The 19638-nt window shown below is 37.7% G+C and overlaps 1 protein-coding gene across 3 annotated transcripts in view; it reads left to right on the forward strand.

Annotated features, from left to right (window-relative positions):
• Positions 1-19638, forward strand: part of LOC121727360 (vacuolar protein sorting-associated protein 13) — an 88068-nt gene that overhangs the window by 12196 nt on the left and 56234 nt on the right. For all 3 annotated transcript variants that reach the window (XM_042115149.1, XM_042115148.1, XM_042115150.1), the window contains exons 3-13: positions 1760-1957; positions 2634-2854; positions 7186-7324; positions 8645-8843; positions 9115-9400; positions 10317-10431; positions 11068-11302; positions 11620-11753; positions 12326-12449; positions 12774-12926; positions 13701-13875. In XM_042115149.1, the coding sequence (XP_041971083.1) occupies positions 1760-1957; positions 2634-2854; positions 7186-7324; positions 8645-8843; positions 9115-9400; positions 10317-10431; positions 11068-11302; positions 11620-11753; positions 12326-12449; positions 12774-12926; positions 13701-13875 (1979 nt within the window). The remainder of the gene's footprint in view (positions 1-1759; positions 1958-2633; positions 2855-7185; positions 7325-8644; positions 8844-9114; positions 9401-10316; positions 10432-11067; positions 11303-11619; positions 11754-12325; positions 12450-12773; positions 12927-13700; positions 13876-19638) is intronic.

A 19638-nucleotide genomic window follows, 5' to 3' on the forward strand; every position in this document is an offset into this window, starting at 1 on the left:
TTCCTAGAACTCTCAAGTCACCTAACTGACCGCCACCGCCACCGAAGGCCGCGTCTGTCTGGGAGTCGCTTTACGCCGTGACAAAATATTGCGCCGTGCCGCAGCCTAAAAACTATTGAGATTTGGTAACCTCTGGCTTAGATTGAGTACCTAATTGATGAAAAACTAGGATAACTATATTGTTCATAGAATTCCGTCCTTACTTTTTTACTCTGCCGTGTAAAAACTATGTTAACACATCGACTACTAAACAGCAACCAAAATGATGCAGATTGTGGTTTCGAAAATGAATTTGTGGTTAGTTTATCTAACCAGCTCTTTTAATCGGTTAAAATTGGATTGGTTTGATGCAGTACAAATTATTTTTTTATCAGACCCACTGGGGACCTTATATACAGGGTGCAATTAAACCTTCCTGCCAAATTTTGATATATTGATCCTTGTTAACAATAAAAAAATACACGTATTTTTTTCTTTTATTATCACTCAGTACTAAAATAACTTCCGAAACTTATCCTAAAAAACACTACAGTTAATGAACACGACGCCATAGACGCGTCGCCCGCACATGATGTGCCCCCGCGCGCGCGCCTTCCCCGGCGTCACTCCCTCATAAATCCATCGCCGCGAGTGACCGTTCTGCAACAATTTTAAATGGGATAAAATAATATGTCATTAAAAAAATAACATCCAAGTTTATTTTGTTAAATGGAGAGTCCATTCCATTTACATTTCCTAATGATACCTAAGTCCTGGAAAAAAATTGGCAGGAAGGTTTAACTTGCGAAACTAAACTAAAATGCGAAACTATATCTGTCTATTACCTCTTCACGTCCAAACCGTTAAAATCGATTTTGCTGAAATTTAGTATGAAAGTGCTTTGAGTCCCGGAAAAAGACAAAGGGTCTGTCCACATCTCCACGTCACGACGATACGTTAAAATGCACGTCTTTTTTCTTCTCTTTCTCCGTTTTTAACAATAGCAAAAGCAGACGCATACGTATTGTGCGGTCCACATCTACATCAGTAGTATAGAATGTAGCAGTTTTACAAGGCATGGCGACGTACAATGTTGCTATATCGTGATGTGCATTTTACGTTACGTTAACGTAAATTCGGACGTCACGTCAACGTACCGTGCCACGTTGACGACGTCGTGACGTGGAGATGTGGACAGGCCCAAAGGATACTTTTTATCCCGAAAAAATGTACGATTCCCGCGCGAGGAACTAATTTCAGCGCAATAAGGTTGCTGGCGTCATCTAGTAAAATATTGTGCCGTAAATGATGATAATCTCAAAATATAGTAGACATTTTCATAACAAATTGTTTACAACGCAGATATCCTGTGTTTTCTTATCTTTCAGTGTAGGTAGAGACAAGTTTTCGTGATAAGAACCTTATGAATCATGTTTGGACATAACTTTTTTCTATTATAAAAAGATATAAAAACAATATTTACATTAATTTAGTTCCTTATCAGCACACAATCGAACTCTGTAATAATATAAATTATAAGGGATTTTCTATATCAAAGGGAAGGAACAAATTGCAGCTGGCGAAATTTAATTTCCATTAAACCACTTATAGAATTTTAATTTATTATTAAAATTTAAAACTGAACCCGCAACTCTATTAAAGCGATCTTCAATAGTTTCGGATTTTGTCTTATTTTTCTACACTTACCCTGTATTGGTTAACTTGCAAATTATAAATTTACAGGGTTGTATATAATATTTTATTATTATTCTTGTTCTAGGCAAACTAGTCCTTAAAATACCCTGGAAGAACTTATATGGTGCGTCAGTTGAGGCGACTATAGAAAGGCTATTTCTAATCGTCAACCCATCAGCTGAAGTCAAATATGATCCAGAAAAGGAGGAGAAGATGGCTCTGGCGGCCAAGCAGTCTGAACTGGCCAGGGTGGAAGAAGCTAAGAAGAAGGAAGCAGAAAAAGGTAGAAAAATATTGTTTAACTGCATATACTTATGCAGTGTAGCGTGACTATAAACTTAATATTAAATCAGGAGCTATACTCTACTAAAATAGCCAAAAACAGAGACTATGTTACCCAGCCCATAATTAAAAGTCTTTTATCACCAGCTTCGGATATTACACAAAAATGTTTGCAAACTGGAGTTCTTTTTACGTTGGTCAATAAAGCGTGGGCCGTGGAGGCCGGCAAGCGCCGGCGCGCGCCGAGTGCGAACGGCGCTCGGCGCCCCTAGGACCGCGGCGCCCGTGTGCACCGTGCACATTGCACCTATGGGAAAGACGCCCCTGGGCCCGCGCGACTTCTATACAAATGACAGCCGCGCGACTCTCTTTTGAAGTCGCGCGGCTGCCGCACTGCTTGCGACGTAATGTGAAGGCGCTATTACTGTTAATGTTAAATCATAAATTGACTGCTAAAATAATTTTGCTTGTTTTACCGTGTGTCCATGGGCTAATGGTTCTTAGAGCCCTGTCACCCAATTTCACATTAGACCCAATTGGATCTAATGTGATTCCTTTCCATTTGAGAATTGAGTACCATTTCCGACCCAAGTTTGGCTGGCTGGTAGCTTTGTAGTCGGGTCAAAAACATTTTGTCGCTGTTTTCCACTATTTTTAATCTCCATTTCATCTTTCAGACAACAAACTAGACGAGACATTCGTCGAGAAGCTTGTGACTCAGATCATCAAAAATGTCCAACTCAAAATAACGGACATACACATCAGATATGAGGACAGTATCACCAACCCCAAAGCGCCATTCTCTCTTGGAATCACCCTGCACAACCTCTCCGTACATACCACAGATGAGAACTGGAAGCAAACTGTCATACAAGAGGCGGTCACGAAGATTTTCAAAGTAAGCCATAGTCTGGTCAAGGAGGAGTTCTTAATTTGACCTATCAATATTTCTCGATCGAGTAATATAATTGGAATGTTATAGCGATATTTTCGTGCGCGAGTGAAATAATTAAGTTCTGCGCACTTCGCGACCAGACTAATAATATACCCTAATAATATACCCTTAACATTTTTAATAATGCTTATACTTTATAGGATACTTTAATGTGTATTGTTTAATTATATTTGGGTGTTTTGATGCTGTCTATGCAAATGTTACGTGGATGACGAAATCTAGGTGTAACATGTAATTAATTCATTGCCATGTCTGTATGTCATCAGACTTAATTACAATATAATTAAATTTACTGCGAAATTATAGTATAATATACTGTTAATTAGATACTAGCCCACCCAGTAATTTAAATATTTACCTAAGAGGTAGCTAATACAATGCTGTTGCCCTTGTCTGATACGTTTAGTGTCCGTAAGTCAAAAAGATTGTATAAAGCATTTACATGGTAAATATGTTTTTAGTAATGTCCTAGTAATAAAGCTAAAAATAATTCCAGCATGTTTTAGGGTCAGTTCAGACCGCAAAGCGACGCATAGATGCATTTCTAAATTTGTATGGATTTGACATATTTGCAAGACTTCTCCAAAGACTTCTATTTAAACTGATGTAGACATGCCATACTCTACGAAATGACATTTGAAAAGCAATCCTAAAACAATACACTCAAAACATTACACACACACACACACACACACACAAAAATGTATCTTCGTAGTCAAGGGCGAGATGCCAATATTATTTTGTAACAAGAGTGACAAGGATGGTCTACGGTGTTCGGTTATAATACCGAACGCAAGCGTAAGGGAACATACCCATACTACGTGACCCATTTAGGGACGGGTCTTCAAAATACTACGCTCGGTCACAAGAGGGGGGAGTGGGTCTAGAGTTTTGTCATGTAGTCAATTTCGACGAGAGAAACGTCATACGATTTTTTTTTCTCGCAATTTAATACTTGATACTGGCATTTATTATGGTTATTTATATGCTATAGCCAACAGCCACTAAAAAAACAGGCACTTCTGTCACTTGTCAGGCATTTTGAAGTTTGATGAAACTGTAAAGCTTGGTGATCATTTATTATATTTGGTGTTCGATTACAATTTGAACTACAGTCGTGACTAAAATAGCTAGTATGTGCCATCGAGGAAATTGAATCCTAAATCCTAGGTAGTTGACAGAACAATGTCATGTAGTCGGATCATGTCAATTCAATGTTAATTGTGATCTGTCGGTTGGGTTTAACTTTAAACGCGACCAAATAACTTAGGTCCGCCATCCGCCTAGAAATTAATTTCTCTGATTGTTCTATTGTAATTTTAGACTATTATTATATATATTTTTTTTATCTAAGAGACTCGATACACTGGGGCGCTTGCCCAATGCCCATACAAAAGTAAAAAAAAAATATGTTCATTCAGCGCTACTACTTTCACAATAAAATCACAATAAGGAACACGTACACATCCGAAAGTATCACATAGTTTTGTTACACCTTGTATAGCATAAAATATGATATTATCTTAAATATTGGTGTCAAGTATATTTTCTTTTTGGCAAACTATTGGGTATCAAAGTATGGTTTGGTGATCGTTTTTTATTCCCATATTTAATTAAGTAAGTAGTAATAATTATCTACATATTAATATTTATTACGCGAGCGAAAAACTTTGTATCCTTTTTGACGAAAAATTGGGAAACGTTGGTAAATTAAATTTTGCACAGTTATAGTTTATATGGTGAAGGAGTGCATCGAGCTGATATTATTTTAAAATTATGATTTTATGATACATTTTTTTAACAGATAAAACATTACACACACTAGGAAAGATGCAAGATTTTTGAGTGATGAGCCTATACATACAAATTATACTCTTTTATTTATGGTTGAAGTCTGTTGACAACAAGGTGACAAATTGAAAATGTAAATTATAGTTTTTTTATTGAATCTTAGATACTATTAGACAATGCTTACACGGCTAGTCTGAGATCAGCTGAGTCCCAGAGACAAGAGTTGAAAAAAAAATTATAAAGTCAATATTGAGGTCAGTGTGAAGCGGGTGGTCGAATGCATTGTATATATATATACATTGAATATAAATTATATAGTTAGAATGCGGAATATGTTAATGTTCAAATTAACTAGGTAATCTGCAGATTTCCTGATGACATCCGGTAAAGTGTGAAATTTAAACCAAAAAAGTTATTTTTTGTACTTTACCTAGTTAGTTTGCATAGTAACGAATGGTACCATCGAGGAAATTGATTCCTAGGCAGTTGACGGACCTACGTCATATGGTCGGCTTATGTCAATTCAATGTTGAAGTTAATATTGAAAATAAAAAAAAACATTGAAGTTAATATTGAATATTTTATCCTTTGTTAATTTTTTTCTTATTATGGCGCTTCGGCTATATAACCATGTCAAGTGTCAAATAAGTAGCGGAAAAACTATGCTCTTGTAACAATTTTTAGCATCGATTTTCTATTTAGTAAAGTCCAAAGTCTAGTCAAAGTCAAAGTAAAAGTCAATGCAGTCAATGACTCAAGTCGGTCGATTCAGTAAAATGGTAGAAGCTTTACTAAAACTTTCGATGGTGTTTAGGAGGGAACATAAAAGGCACGTTTCTGGAAGTTGTATCACTGGCCAATACTTGTGCATGATAATAAATATCCAATGGTTAATATTCTACCAATAAAACACATTAAAAACCCAGAACAATCTTAGGAAATTAATAAAAACACATTAACGTCACTCTTTCACATTCTAGGCTAAACTCTTCCTTCGTTTATGTCCAAAATTTTTTTGACTTAAGCATGTTAGCACCTTATTTTATTTATTTAACTCAGGCGTCTTGGTCCATAATATAAATACCTTATAGACTAACATACATACAATTATACTAAAAACTAATACTAACACTAAAACACTGAACACGTATTGTCTGCGACGTGGGGCGCGACGTATTCGGAAGACGTCCTCGGAACCTCCTGTAGACGCCTCCAATCGGCCAGAACTCCTCCTTCTCGAAGGTCGGTAGATAGTGCGTCGGGACTCTCACCACAAAGGAGGTAAAATTCACTTTGTGGCGGGGCTCCAAGCGCTCAAAGCTCAAGACGAAGGTTATAGCTACCACACACGCTACGGTCTACCGGAGTGGTCACCTGCAAGTATGCCTGCGCAGGTGTCACTCGAAAGAATTGATTCTCGATTTTGCGCCGGTCGAATGCGCAGGTCCAAGCAACTGCACAGGCCTATTCCCATTTCCCACACACATTCCGATTTACTTGCGCAGGCATACCTGCACAGGTAGACCTCTCCGGTAGACCGTTGCGTGTATGGCTAATATTAGACTGTTTTTAATTGTTTATTATTGTTTTTTTTTCTAGTTGATTTGATCTGTTATATTTTATCAGTGCAGTAATATTTTAGTTACTTAAATTTTAATATTTTATTCCTTTGTTAATGTCCTAAAAATTATATTCAATAATCCCTATACCTACAACTAAATAATATGATTTATTCAAACAAGAACCTCTTTTGTGCAACATACCGTGCATGGTCGGTAGACTGCCGATTACCTAGATATTCTGCAGATTGTCTAGTAATGTAAGAATAGAATCAATTTTTTGCACTTTAACTTACTCACCCAGAAAATCTGCAGAATACCGCGTGAATTTTCACTCTAACTGGCTTACGTAAATTAACGGTAACATATACAAACATACATACATACATAGCCTGTGAGACACATAACTCTTACTTTGCTGTAGCCAGGTAAAAATTATTCATCTATTGTGAACAACTATGATAGTTAAACCTGTGAAAGTTAACCCCTGAAGATTTATTTATATATTTTTTACAAAATCTTTTTGTTTTTACACAAGATAGCATTTTGCCCTTTGATTACATTAATTAGTATCTGAAAATAAAACTAAGTTTGTTTTAAAAATTTATTTTCTAACCGTACACACTCGCATACGACCGTCGCGTACAGCGCGCCAGTGAAGACTGACTGCAACGGTGTGAATTAGCTCTATTGGAACGGCGGACAATTTGGTGCGTATGGCCCGTCTACATCAGTTTAAATAGAAGTCTTTGGACTTCTCGCGCTCACGAAATCTGTCAATTCAGTACAAATTTAGAAATGTATCTACGTGTCGCGTTGCGGTCTGAATTGACCCTTAGGCGTAAAAATATAAATATTGTTAAATTTCCCCATTTTTGTATGATACGAAAATAGAATAAAAAATACAGACTTGATTTATTTCAGATATGTGACTTAGAAGGTCTTGCAGTGTATTGGAATCCCACAACGGACCTTTATTCTAAGATAGAATCCCAAGATATTAAGAGTAAATTACAAAACGAAATTGCAACGAAATCGTCAAAACCGGACTCATATTTGTATGGTAAGTAATTGTATCTACGTAATAAAACTTCATAATAACCTTAAAGATTTTAAGTCCGTTTCAACATCACCTAGTAAATAAAAATGTTTTGTCTTTGTCGCACAGTATGAAGTAAGTAGCGATAAAACTTTTGCATAAGGTGGTCTCGTCAATTATTAGATTACTTTGAATCGGGCCGTCGAGGCAGTCAAACTCTACATGAGACTGTTAACCGATTCCGTGCGGATGGCGCCATGGGTATCTTTCCTGTATGGCGTGTGGCACCCGAGAGGAGCCAAAATGTTTACCTGTAAAACTATGATAAAATTATATTTTTCAGAGGTTTCCCCTCAATGAAAGTGGCTTTATTTGTCACGTATTTTACGTGTACAGTGTTAGTTTTAGGATATTGCATAAAAACTTACACTTCAGGAGTCTTAAACATTTTCAATTGGTAATTAATATGGCCACCGAATTATATTATAAATATATAACGCCAACACTAGCAAAATCTCACATAATGCATAATTTATTCTTATAATTAACTAGCAGCCCGCCCCTGCTTCGCACGGGTATAAAACAAACATATTTCATTCAAAAACTACAACTTATACAATGTTTATTTGTTTATAAAATGCTATAAATATTAGATATATTTTTTGGCGTTATACATGACTAGCTTGTAATATCCCGTTCTACAATAAAACGAAATTAATTGATCAATATTTACAACACCTGATAAAAATAAGTCACTTACCTTCCATTTCTGTTTGTACACGTAAATAATCACTTCTAAATACTTGAAACGAACTATTAATCCGTTTACGTTCGCTGTTGGGTCGCTACTAAAAGAAAAACAATTGGATGAAGACGAAACAGTGATAAATTACAATTCATGGCGGGTGGCGCTCGAGAGGAGCCATCAAAGTGCCTGGCGCTTGGTGTCTCAGAGGAAACACGAAAAATTTGTTCGCCACCAGGCGCAAAAATTAGCAGCACTGAATCGGTTAAAGTGTTATATTTAATTATATTTAAGCATATTATAATATTCTACTTTATTTGTCTCAGTTTTCAAATTTAATATTAAAAGCAATAGTCTATAATATTTGCCTTAAAGGTTTACCCTAAAAGCCAATACACATGGCGTCATTGGTAGTTTGAAGTAATTTCATTAAATCTCAGCGTAATGTTACCATCTTTACTTAAAGTTAAAGGTCGCAACGCACCTGCAACTATTCTGATGTTGCGAGTGTCTATGGGCGACAGTAGTTGGTTTCCATCAGGTGAACCGTTTTCTCGTTTGCCCCCATAATAAAAGAAAAAATCATTTAAATTTCACAGTGCTGGGTCCAATTAACGCCACTGCCAAGTTAAAACTAAATCCGAAACCTGAAGGTGACACTCCAAAGTTTTCGGTGCCCAAGGTCATACTGAGTCTGCACATGGAACAGCTCTCAGTTAATCTGACCAAGAGTCAGTACCAGGATATGATGCTGCTAGCTGACTCTATGGACAGGATGAGCAAAGGTGCTCCGTATAGGTATGAATCCTCATTAAACATTATGGTTATGTAATGTTAAGTCCTCGTCAAAAACTTGTAAACAAAAAAAAAACAATTGTATGACTATATTTCTTAACTCGATCTTCTGTTATTAAAAATGCACAAAACTAAATGTTTACTCCTAAAGATTGGTATAGAGCTTGTTGAACATTACCTAGTACACCCGATACCCGATTAGTTTCTAGACCCAATTACCTACTAGCCCAGTACACTTAAACTAAATTCTAAGGTTATGTGGTTGCTTTTTCAGAAAATACCGCCCAAACCTAACCAAATACAGAGGGCACTATAAGGAATGGTGGAAGTTCGCTTATACTAGCGTCTTAGAGGAGGAAGTGAAGAGACGTCGACGAAATTGGGACTGGACTCATATGTTGTCACACAGGAAACTGTGTAAGGACTACGCTAATGCCTACCAGTGTAAGCTCACTAGTAAGGGCAAGGTGTCCAACGAGCAAAAGTGCTTGCTCGATGAGGCTGAGAAGAAACTGGATTTACTTAACCTGGTCGTTATTAGACAGAAAATTGAGTTGGAGGTAAATAGATATTTTATTTTATTTAAGGAAAACTTGTAGCTAAATTACATCATCATATGGATAAAAATAACACAATAAGGGTCTGTATCACCACTTCCTGATAAGTGCCGAATAGGCTATCCACCACTTATCTTGACAGCTAAAGTATGGAGAATCTGTCAAAAAAGTTGTGAATATTTGCCACTTTATCAGATAGTGGTGAAACAGACCCTAAGGCCAATTAAACAGTTTTCACAGTTAGAAATAGCAAATAGCTAACTACTTACATAATAATATGTAACATGGCGTAATGAGGCAAAACGTAAACACCGTAAACTTTTTAGTTTTATTTTTGTCTTTACGCAGCCTTCCCCGATATTTGAAATCTTCGTAAAGTAAAAAGTAAAACATGGTAAATAAGGTTTATTGCGCTATGTATCGTAATTCTCGTTCATTATAATTATTTGTTTATTTATATTCGCTACCCGGTAACATACTTTATTTGAATACTTCTTCGTACATTTTGTAGCTACTAGCTAAAGCCACATTTGACATTGCTCTGTTCCGATGCGTCGTCGCATGTGGTTGTGTTTTTTCTTGTTTAACGTTGTATCGTCCCAATACAGAAGGTACCATTTCGATCAACGTGGCAAGCGGACGCTACCGACAAAAATTAATAACTGTCAATTTATGACATAGGCCATAGGTTTTATTTTGCCCTACGCCACTTCAAAGCAGCGGTGGCGTGTGACCAATGTCGGTAGAAAATGAAACCTTTAGCCTATGTCATAAAGTGGCATTTTATTTGAAATTTTGTCGGTCGTGGTCGCTTGCGACTGATCAGAAAGTCACCTATAAAGTGTTGTTACTACACAATACACACATTGCTTATCAGAACATTGCGAAAGGAGCGATAGTGGAACAACTCTGTTTGCAGGTGGAGCGTCTAGGCAAGTTGGAGCAGGAGGCGCAGAAGTCGCGCGGCTGGTTCAGCGGCTGGTGGTACGGTGGCACCAACAAGGACGATGACATTTCCGAAGGCGTCGCTATCAGTGAGTTTACGACACTAATGTAAAAAGTTTTGACCAACGAGTTGACGTTTTTGACCTTCTTATAACGTTATTTTGGTTAGTCCAAAAGTTAATCATGAGCCTCGTGCGTTGATGAAAATATTATTTCCCTAAATTGAGTTTCTTTATTTAAAATGTTTGGTAAGGGCCTTACACTACTTGTGTCTAAACTTGGGCATACGAATTTGACTCTATTTTATGCAAACAGATTAGCTGCGTTAAGACTGAAATAGTTGTTTTGTGCGAGTGAAAGATACGTGTAACGTCAGGCCTTGTTTAAAATTCATTTGTACCATCGAGGAAGTTGATTCCTATGCAATTGACATACCAACGTTATTTGGTCGAATATGTCAATTCAATGTTAATTGTGATCTGTCAGCTGGGTTTGACGTAACGCAACCAAACTACTTAGGTCCCCGATTTGCATAGGAATCAACTTCTCCGATAGTACCAGCGTCTTTATCACCTCTAACCTTTACATTGCATGCTTCGACAGGTTGGCGATAAGACTGAAATAGCAATGTTTTCGTGTGCGAGTGAAAGAGACAAGTAGAGTTTAGGCCTAACTTTAACATTTTAAATATTTATACGGCGGCTCAAACGTTTACTATATTGCAGTGAAACAATTCGAGAAGGCCATGACACCTGAGGAGAAGGAGAAACTGTTCCGCGCTATCGACTACCAGGAGAACACCGCGCCGCTCCACCTGCCGGCCGGCTACGTGGCCGTCGAGTCCCACTTCCGCCTGGACCGTCTGCAGCTGGCCGTCAGCGACGCGGCCCAGGTGTTACGTGCTGCTGTGGACTGCGTGCAGCTCGACATGCGCCAGCGGCCCGGTGCCAACGCGCTCCGGTACGTTGATAAACACACCTCAAATTCGTAAAAAAGTATAATATCCCGTATACTACATATTATACCCGGTCGTGAAATACGAGGCAACGTGGAGAAGTGGTACAGCCTCCTTATAATTGATAAACATGAACTTATGGCCGTAATTTTGACGTTTGAACTTTTTAAAACGCAATTTTAAAAGTTGTAATGGCAATATATTGACGTTTACACTTTTCAAAATTTAGTTTGTTATTATTTTTAGCAATATTCCGCGAAATAATTTCTTAATTTTTTTTAATTATGTAGATTTTGAGTCAAGAAAATGTTTCTTTTTGCAGAGTGGACGTATCAATGCAAGCATTTACAGTAAGCGGCGTGCAGCAGGGCGACTACGAGCCACAACTGGTCACGTCCAAAGAAGTCACTAAAGACGTCAATCTTCTTAACGTCGTGTTCGAAACTAATCCTTTAGGTCAGTGTACGGAGTACTGACTACTGATTTATATAACTAACGCAGTCGCAGTTGGTAGGATAAAGGGCCGGGACACATAAACGTACGATACGACGTCGTGTCGTACCACGATGCGGCGTCGTTTCACGATGCGACGTCACGTCGTAGGAATCTACGACGAGCATCGTAAAAATCTACGTCGCGACATCGTAACGTGCCACGATACACGGCACGACGTCGTATCGTATTTATGTGTCCCGGCCCTTACAGGATGTAACAAAACTAAGTGATATTAATACATCTTTAGGATGTGTATGTAGTCCCTAGCTAGAGTTTAATGTGAAAGTGGCAGCTCTGAAAGAGTTACTTTTAACATCCATGTTTCTATGAAAAATACCTTAACATTATAAATGTCATACAAACATTTAAAAAAATAACTTACAGTGACAGCCTAAAATATTATCACTTAGTTTTGTTACATCCTGTAAGTATGTGTATAAAATATCCATATCTATCTTTCCGACTCCGGCACTGTAGTTGTTTATGTTATTAAATATGTATTATAAAAAATATAATGTTACAACTCTTTACAGATGGTTCCTGCGATCAACGAGTAAAAGTATTGGCGCGGCCGCTACAGATCACATACGACGCACAAACTGTCATAGAGATAGTCAATGTGTTTAAACCGCCGTCAGAATCAACAGCGCTTACCACGTGAGATGTTTTCTACGTTAATAAACTTCTTTATCACTGTTTTTATTAAGGCCCATTTTTTCAAAATTCTTTATTGTGTTATCCTTTTCGTTTGCCGTGTTTATGAAAAAAAAAGACTTGTAATTACACAATTCCCATACTACCACAAGTAAGCCTTTTAAAAAAAAAGAGGGACATTCAAAGTGGTACACATAGACCGTCTGGCGCGTTACCATGGCATTAACAACGATGCTCGGGACGAGCATCTCTAAGAGGGGAGTGGTGTTACGGACACACAGAGCCATCAAGCGGCAAACTAATGAAAATATATTCACATTTTTACAGGCTACAAGCGGCTGCTGAAAATAAACTGTCAGACTTGAAGGAAAAGTCAGCGTTGGGCATGCAGTATGCGGTGCATCAACACACGTTTATCGACCTGGATATCGATATAGCTGCATCATATATCATTATACCACAGACCGGCATTTATAGAGGGTGAGTTTTAACAGTGGTTTCAACATTTACTGCCTCACACAGAGACGAATATTAATTACATAATTTTAATTAAATGAAGATTTTGACATAAGTCCCATATCTAATCTGTCAAACTCTTCATTAAATTGAAGTTTAATCATCACTAAAAGTCTCAGTGCGGCCGTTAGATTTTTAATTTTTATTCTATTACACTAGCTGTCCTGGCAAACGTTGTTTTGCCATAAAATGATTTTCCTTGTTTTCCTGCGTTTCTCTTGAAGTTTTTTTCTGATATTTTTTTTCTATGGACCTCATGGAGCCCAAGACCTTTCCAACGAATGCAAAACCGTGGAAATCGCTTCGTGCGTTCTGGAGTTATAGCGTCAGGAAGGAAAACCCGACTTATTTTTATATATTAGATTTCAGTTTCACACTTGCTGTCCTTGTCTATCAAGTATGTCACGTGACAGTTCCGTATCAAACCAAAATAAAAAATATGTTTCTAACGCGAGACCGCACTAAGCGACACTACGCTGCAGCGGAGCAACGCACTTAACTTTTTTTAGAACTGATGTTTAATGTGGCGTAGCGTCCTGCGTCTCTGCTGCGTAGTGCGGTATAGTTAATTTAAAGGATATTTGGCCGTGAAGTGTCGCGTTGCTCTGTTAGGCTCCAGCCCCGCTCCCTGCTGGTTTTGAGACTTCAGCCTTACAGCGTAGTGTTAACCAGTGCGTGTCACTTTTATAGGGAAATAAATTTCACATAACTCAAAACACAACACCACTTAATTTGCAGTTCGGAGGCATGCGCGGTGGTGCAACTCGGTGCGGTGTCGGTGCGGTCGGCGCCGCGCGCGCCCGCGCCCGACGTGCAGTCGCTGCACCGCGACGGCCTCAGCGACGCCGACATCCTGCGACACCTCGCCGACAGCAGCTACGACCGGATTACGCTCACACTGACAGAGATGCAGGTATAGTAGACTTTATTTCAAGGACTCAAAGCGTCTGGGTTTGCGCCCGTCACGTTCGGACGCGCTCCGTGTTGCGATCTCTGTGACGTCAATTTTCATTTCGTATTTGCGAGTTTTTTTTGTTTCCGAGTTTAAATATTCTGAAGTATGATTATTTCGGTTATAATTATTAATAATTATCAAATCAAAAGTGAACATAAGTGAATAGTTTTGTTTCTTTAACAAACTTTCGTATTATTATTTTTTCGATCTACCCGCATTGTGTTGTAATTATGAGTGAACCTGAGGAAGAAGGTGCGATGGAGCCTGCACTCAATGAGATGGCTGCGGAGGCTGTTAACATAATAGTATTGGAATCTGGAGAATATGAAGGAGAGGTAGACTTAGAGTGGGATGATGCAGGTATGTCAGTAGGTCATAATAATCTCGACGATGTTGGAAGTGAAGCGATGTTGCAGCCAGGCAAGAAAAGGCGACTAGCAGGTAGTTCTCCAGAGCCGCTAGCTGATGATGGCTTTACACTGGTCACGAGATATAAGCGCAGGAACCTGCAGAGAATCCCTCCATCTGCATCACCTAATCCGCCAGCTAATTTACGTAATAATTTTGAAGTTTCTATAACCGCCAAGACCGATTTTCTACCGAAGCAGTTAGCGTTTGCAAAACTATTGGCTAAATACAATATTCAGGGCATAGAAACTATCAAATATAAAAGTCCTTTCAAACTTTTAATTAAATTTAAATCCGAACTAGACGCAAACAATTTTCTGAATAATAAGATTACACAGGATTATGAGTGGGTTTGTAGAAATACTAATGAGTTGCATTACTGTTATGGCGTGGTCCGGGATATTGACATTGATATTGAAGATAAGGAATTGAAAGAGATTTTCGAATGTGACACGAAGATTTTATCCATTAAGAGGTTGTTACGGAAAGATTCGGATGGTAAATGGATAAAGTCTGAAACCATTCGCATAGGGTTCGAAGGTTCAAATCTTCCAGAATTTATAAAAGCTTACGGATGTCGAATGGCCGTAGATTCTTACATGTACCCTGTGACTCAATGCTCTAAATGTTGGCGATACGGTCACGTCAATCAGATTTGTCCATCTAAGACCCCAATTTGTCCTAAGTGTAGCGGGAAACATGAAAACTGCGAAACGAAAAGTTATAGATGTGTTAACTGCAAAGGGAATCACTTATCTTTTATGAAATCTGCATGTCCTGTATTTAAGAAAGAAAGAAATATTCGGATTTATATGGGAAATCACATGTGCTCTTATAAGTTTGCATTAAATAAGATGAAGGAAGAGACACTGAATAAGACTTCGACCAGATTGGAACCCGAGATGCCTTTTGATAAACCTATTATTTCCCACGCCAGGACCGACGGGGCTTCGGCTCCCACTTACAGAGATGTTACTGTTGGCGACTATGCAGCCGTTGAAACTTTACATGATAGTGATGATGACATTATGGAATTAGATGAGTGTGTTTCTATGATGCCTAATCAAGAGTCGTCTACCACAACCGAGTTCAAGAAAAAGAACAAAAATAAATCAAGGAAAAAAAGTCTAGACGTCAGACGCGATAACGAGGATGTTTTTCATACATTTCAGATAACTAGTGCTGAAATCCATACTGAAAATAAGCAAGTTGAAAAGTCTAGCTCTAGTACTAATCGTAAGGAAAGGAAACGTTTGCTAGAAAGGATTTTAGATAAAATAAGAGAAGTTTTTGTAGCAGAAGGAAGTTTAAAAGATAAGTTTAAAATGTTGATTGAATTTTTCTGGTCCGAAGTAGTAGATGTTTTACAAGAATATTTGAATTTTGAGACGGTGCTTAAGTTTATGGGAAGAAACAATAATGGCCAGTAATATCAATTCTTTACACAGCGGTATCAACATTTTTCAATGGAATGCTAACAGTTTAAAACGTAAGGCCAGTGACTTTGAACTTTTGATGTCACAAGACAAAATACATATGGCTTTTGTGAGTGAAACGTGGCTTTCATCTAGTGTAAGCCTGAAATTTTCTGGTTATAATATAGTGAGAGCAGACAGAGACGATTCATATGGTGGTTTGTGCGCAATAATACATAAATCAATAAAATATTCGGAACTAGTTTCTAATATTTCTAATTCTGATATCCAGATAATAATTATTGAAGTTTTTAACGTACCTACATTAAAGCACGTGATTGCTGTGTATTGTCCGCCTTCAATTTCTACAAGTCAACAGGATTGGGATGCGATTTTCAATACATTCAAAGCAGGTTGTCTTATAATCGGAGATTTTAATGCGCATCACACTCTATGGTCTTGCAAGTCCGATAGAAGAGGTGAAGCTGTTTATAAAGCTATGTTTGAAAATGATTTTATATGTCTTAATGACGGTGCGCCTACTAGAGTGAAGTGGGTTAATGGTAGCCTTCAAAAAACCTCGCCTGATATATCATTTGCTTCCACAGACATTGCTGTCAATATGAGTTGGCAGGTTACAAATGAATCCTTAGGCAGTGATCATCTAGTGTTAAAGTTAAGTTGTGGTTTTTATAAAACGAACAGATACATTAAAAAAAGAAATTATAAAGCAGCTAACTGGGTAGAATATACTAAAGAAGCAACGACAATGTTTATTCATGAAGAGGTGAATGATGTCCAAAAGAGCTATGATAGTTTTACAAATCAAATTAAATATTTGGCTGATAAGCACATCCCTTGGATTAAAATTTGTCAAGACCCCACATCAAACTTCAAACCCAAACATTATTGGAATAAGGATCTTTCAAAGGCAGTTGCTGAACGGCGTCTTGCATTGGCGCAGTTACGGCGTAATCCTACACCTTCTAATTTGCTTCTATGGAAAAACAAAGTATCCCAAGCCAAATTACTTATAAGAAAAGGAAAATCTAAGTCGTGGAGAGAATTTTGTTCCAGTATCAACCACGAAACATCAGCATCCTTAATGTGGAGAAAGATGCGATGGATCAAAGGCAACACTGGACGCAGAGATACTGTAGATCCTCTTAATGCTGAAAAGCTACTGCATTCCTTGACTCCTGATTATGTCGCCGATCAGGAGCCAACTTTGCCAGAAAGACAACCTTCCATTATAGAATCACCCATTACTCTCGCGGAGCTTCGTAATTGTTTAAAAAAGAAAGATACATCTCCAGGAATGGATAATATATCATATACTATGATCTATTATCTTCCAAATAATGCTAAGTGTATGCTTTTAAAAATTTTCAATTTAATTTTAATGTCAAGTAATGTACCTGATCAGTGGAGAGACATACAAATAGTCCCTATTCTTAAACCGGGAAGGGATCCCACTCTTGCCTCCTCATTACGTCCTATCTCATTAATGTCTTGTCCGTGTAAGATATTCCATCTAATTCTATTAAGAAGATTGGAGTGGTTTATTGAAAGCCAGGGCCTCCTTCCCGGCACGTCGACTGGTTTTAGACGTGGACAATCTTGTGTTGATAACCTAGCTTTACTTACATCTCATATACAATTAGGTTTTGCCAGAAGAGAGCCAACAATCGCTTGCTTCATAGACATTGAGAATGCCTACAACAATGTAAATATAACTGCATTAATTCATATCTTGCAGGAAATTGGAATTGGTAATTTTATTTGTAAATATTTATTTAATTTTTTGTCTAATCGTCGTTGTACAATTGTTTTAGATGATCTTAGTAAAGTAGTAGCATTATTAATTAGATGTACAAACCAGGGACTAGCTCAAGGGGACCCCCTTTCTCCTAGTTTATTTAATATTGCAACTAGAGGTATTTCTAGAATTATTGTAAATAATAATGTTTATAACTCCCAATACGCTGATGATTTCGTGTTATACAAAACAGTTGTAAATGGTAATACTGTAGAAGCAGTTTGCTCTCTTAAGTTAGCTATAAAGGCCGTGATTAACTATTTAGATAGTATTGGTCTCCAATTATCTGTATCTAAATCTAATATTTGTGTATTTAACAGAACTAGAAGAAGTTTTAATATTGATATTGAGATTAATGGCTCATCTCTTAACGTGGTGGATAAAGTTAAATACTTAGGTTTATGGCTGGACTCATCCTTAAGATGGAGTCTTCATGTAAATGAATTGTGTGCTAAAAACTATAAATGTTTGAACGTCTTAAAAGTTCTATCGGGTAGGTCGTGGGGAGTTCACCCTCAATATATTCGCCGTCTTTATATTTCTCTTGTAAGGAGCCGACTGGACTATGCTAGCTTTATATATGGTAGTTGTGCTAAAACACATCTTAAAAAGCTCGATATTCTACAAAACAGAGCGTTGAGAATATGTGGCTCTTTTATACGTAGCACTCCAGTGTTTGTTATGCAGAGTGAACTCTCCATTCCTCCCTTACATATACGTAGGTACGTGTTGGCGAGTAGATTCTTGCTTAAATTTAAGTCTAGACTAGGCAACGATTTGTTATATTCTTTAGATCAGTTAAATTTAGTACGAAATTATTTTAGCAACACTAATCTCCCAATTCTAGCACAAATTAACTTTGAATGGAGTAATATTAATGTATATGTAAGTGAAAAGTTAGAGGCGTATTCGTTAAACACATGGGTGTCTTCAATAGATGTCGAAGAACTTATTGTCTATAAAGTTGGCGATATGGCTCCAAAACGGAGCTTAACTGATTCTGAACTTAAAAATAATTTTTTGCAATTCATTTCTGATAATTATTCTGATTGTTACAAATTATATACGGATGGCTCTAAATGTACTCAAGGTGTTGGAGCTGCCTTCTTCGATCCCCAATTAAACGTTTCACAGAAGTTTAAATTACATAGAGATAATAATATAATGACCGCTGAACTTTTAGCTATTAAAGAATCACTAACATATGTTAAAAACTTGAATACCAATAACAGCATAGTTATTTTATCAGATTCGAAAAGTGCTCTCCAACATCTTCGTCGGTGTGCCACTAAACAAAGTGGCTCTCCGATAGCTTTCGAAGCTTTGGATTTACTCCGGCATGTTTCTGGAAAAGTTTCAATTAAACTACAATGGGTTCCAGCCCATGTCGGTTTGATTGGAAATGAAACTGCGGATGCGCTTGCCAAGAGTGCAGTTATGGATGGTCCCGTAGTCTGTACTAAACCTTTTGTAAATGAGATTCATCATCAGATTAAGCAGAAGGCGCTCGAAAAATGGGAATACCATTTTGGTGAGGAACTACAAAGAGGTGTTGGAATTTGGTACGGAACCATCCAGAATAAGCCAGTGTGGGAGCCATGGTTTATTTCGTGTAACTTGTCGAGAAACTTGTTGGTGTCAGCCTTTAGATTGCGATCTGGGCACATTCCAGCAAACCAATTTTGCCACTTGGTTGGAATTAAGCCTTCGCCTAATTGCGATGTGTGCGAGAAGCCGGAAGACCTGTATCATGTTTTGCTGGAGTGTGCTCGGACTGCAGAGCTAAGATCAAGGCTCTTAGGTGACTTTGGCTGCCTGCACAATGGACGGATCAACAGTGTACTTTCGGAGCCGTTGTCCCCAGAGGCAATCAAATTATATAATTATTTGGATCTGTCCCTTTTGTAGGGAACACTGTGTTCACCTATGAGGCTGACATTGACACTGTGTGTTAAAAGCCTCTGTAAAATAAAAAAAGATTAAAAAAAAAAAAAAAAAAAAAAAAAAAAAAAAGGACTCAAAGAATAAAGTAGAAGCTTAGCGATATAAGGCGACTAGGAAAACCTACATGTGGCGGTA

This window comes from Aricia agestis, chromosome 5, assembly GCF_905147365.1.
Source record: "Aricia agestis chromosome 5, ilAriAges1.1, whole genome shotgun sequence".
NCBI classification, from domain to species: Eukaryota; Metazoa; Arthropoda; class Insecta; order Lepidoptera; family Lycaenidae; genus Aricia; species Aricia agestis.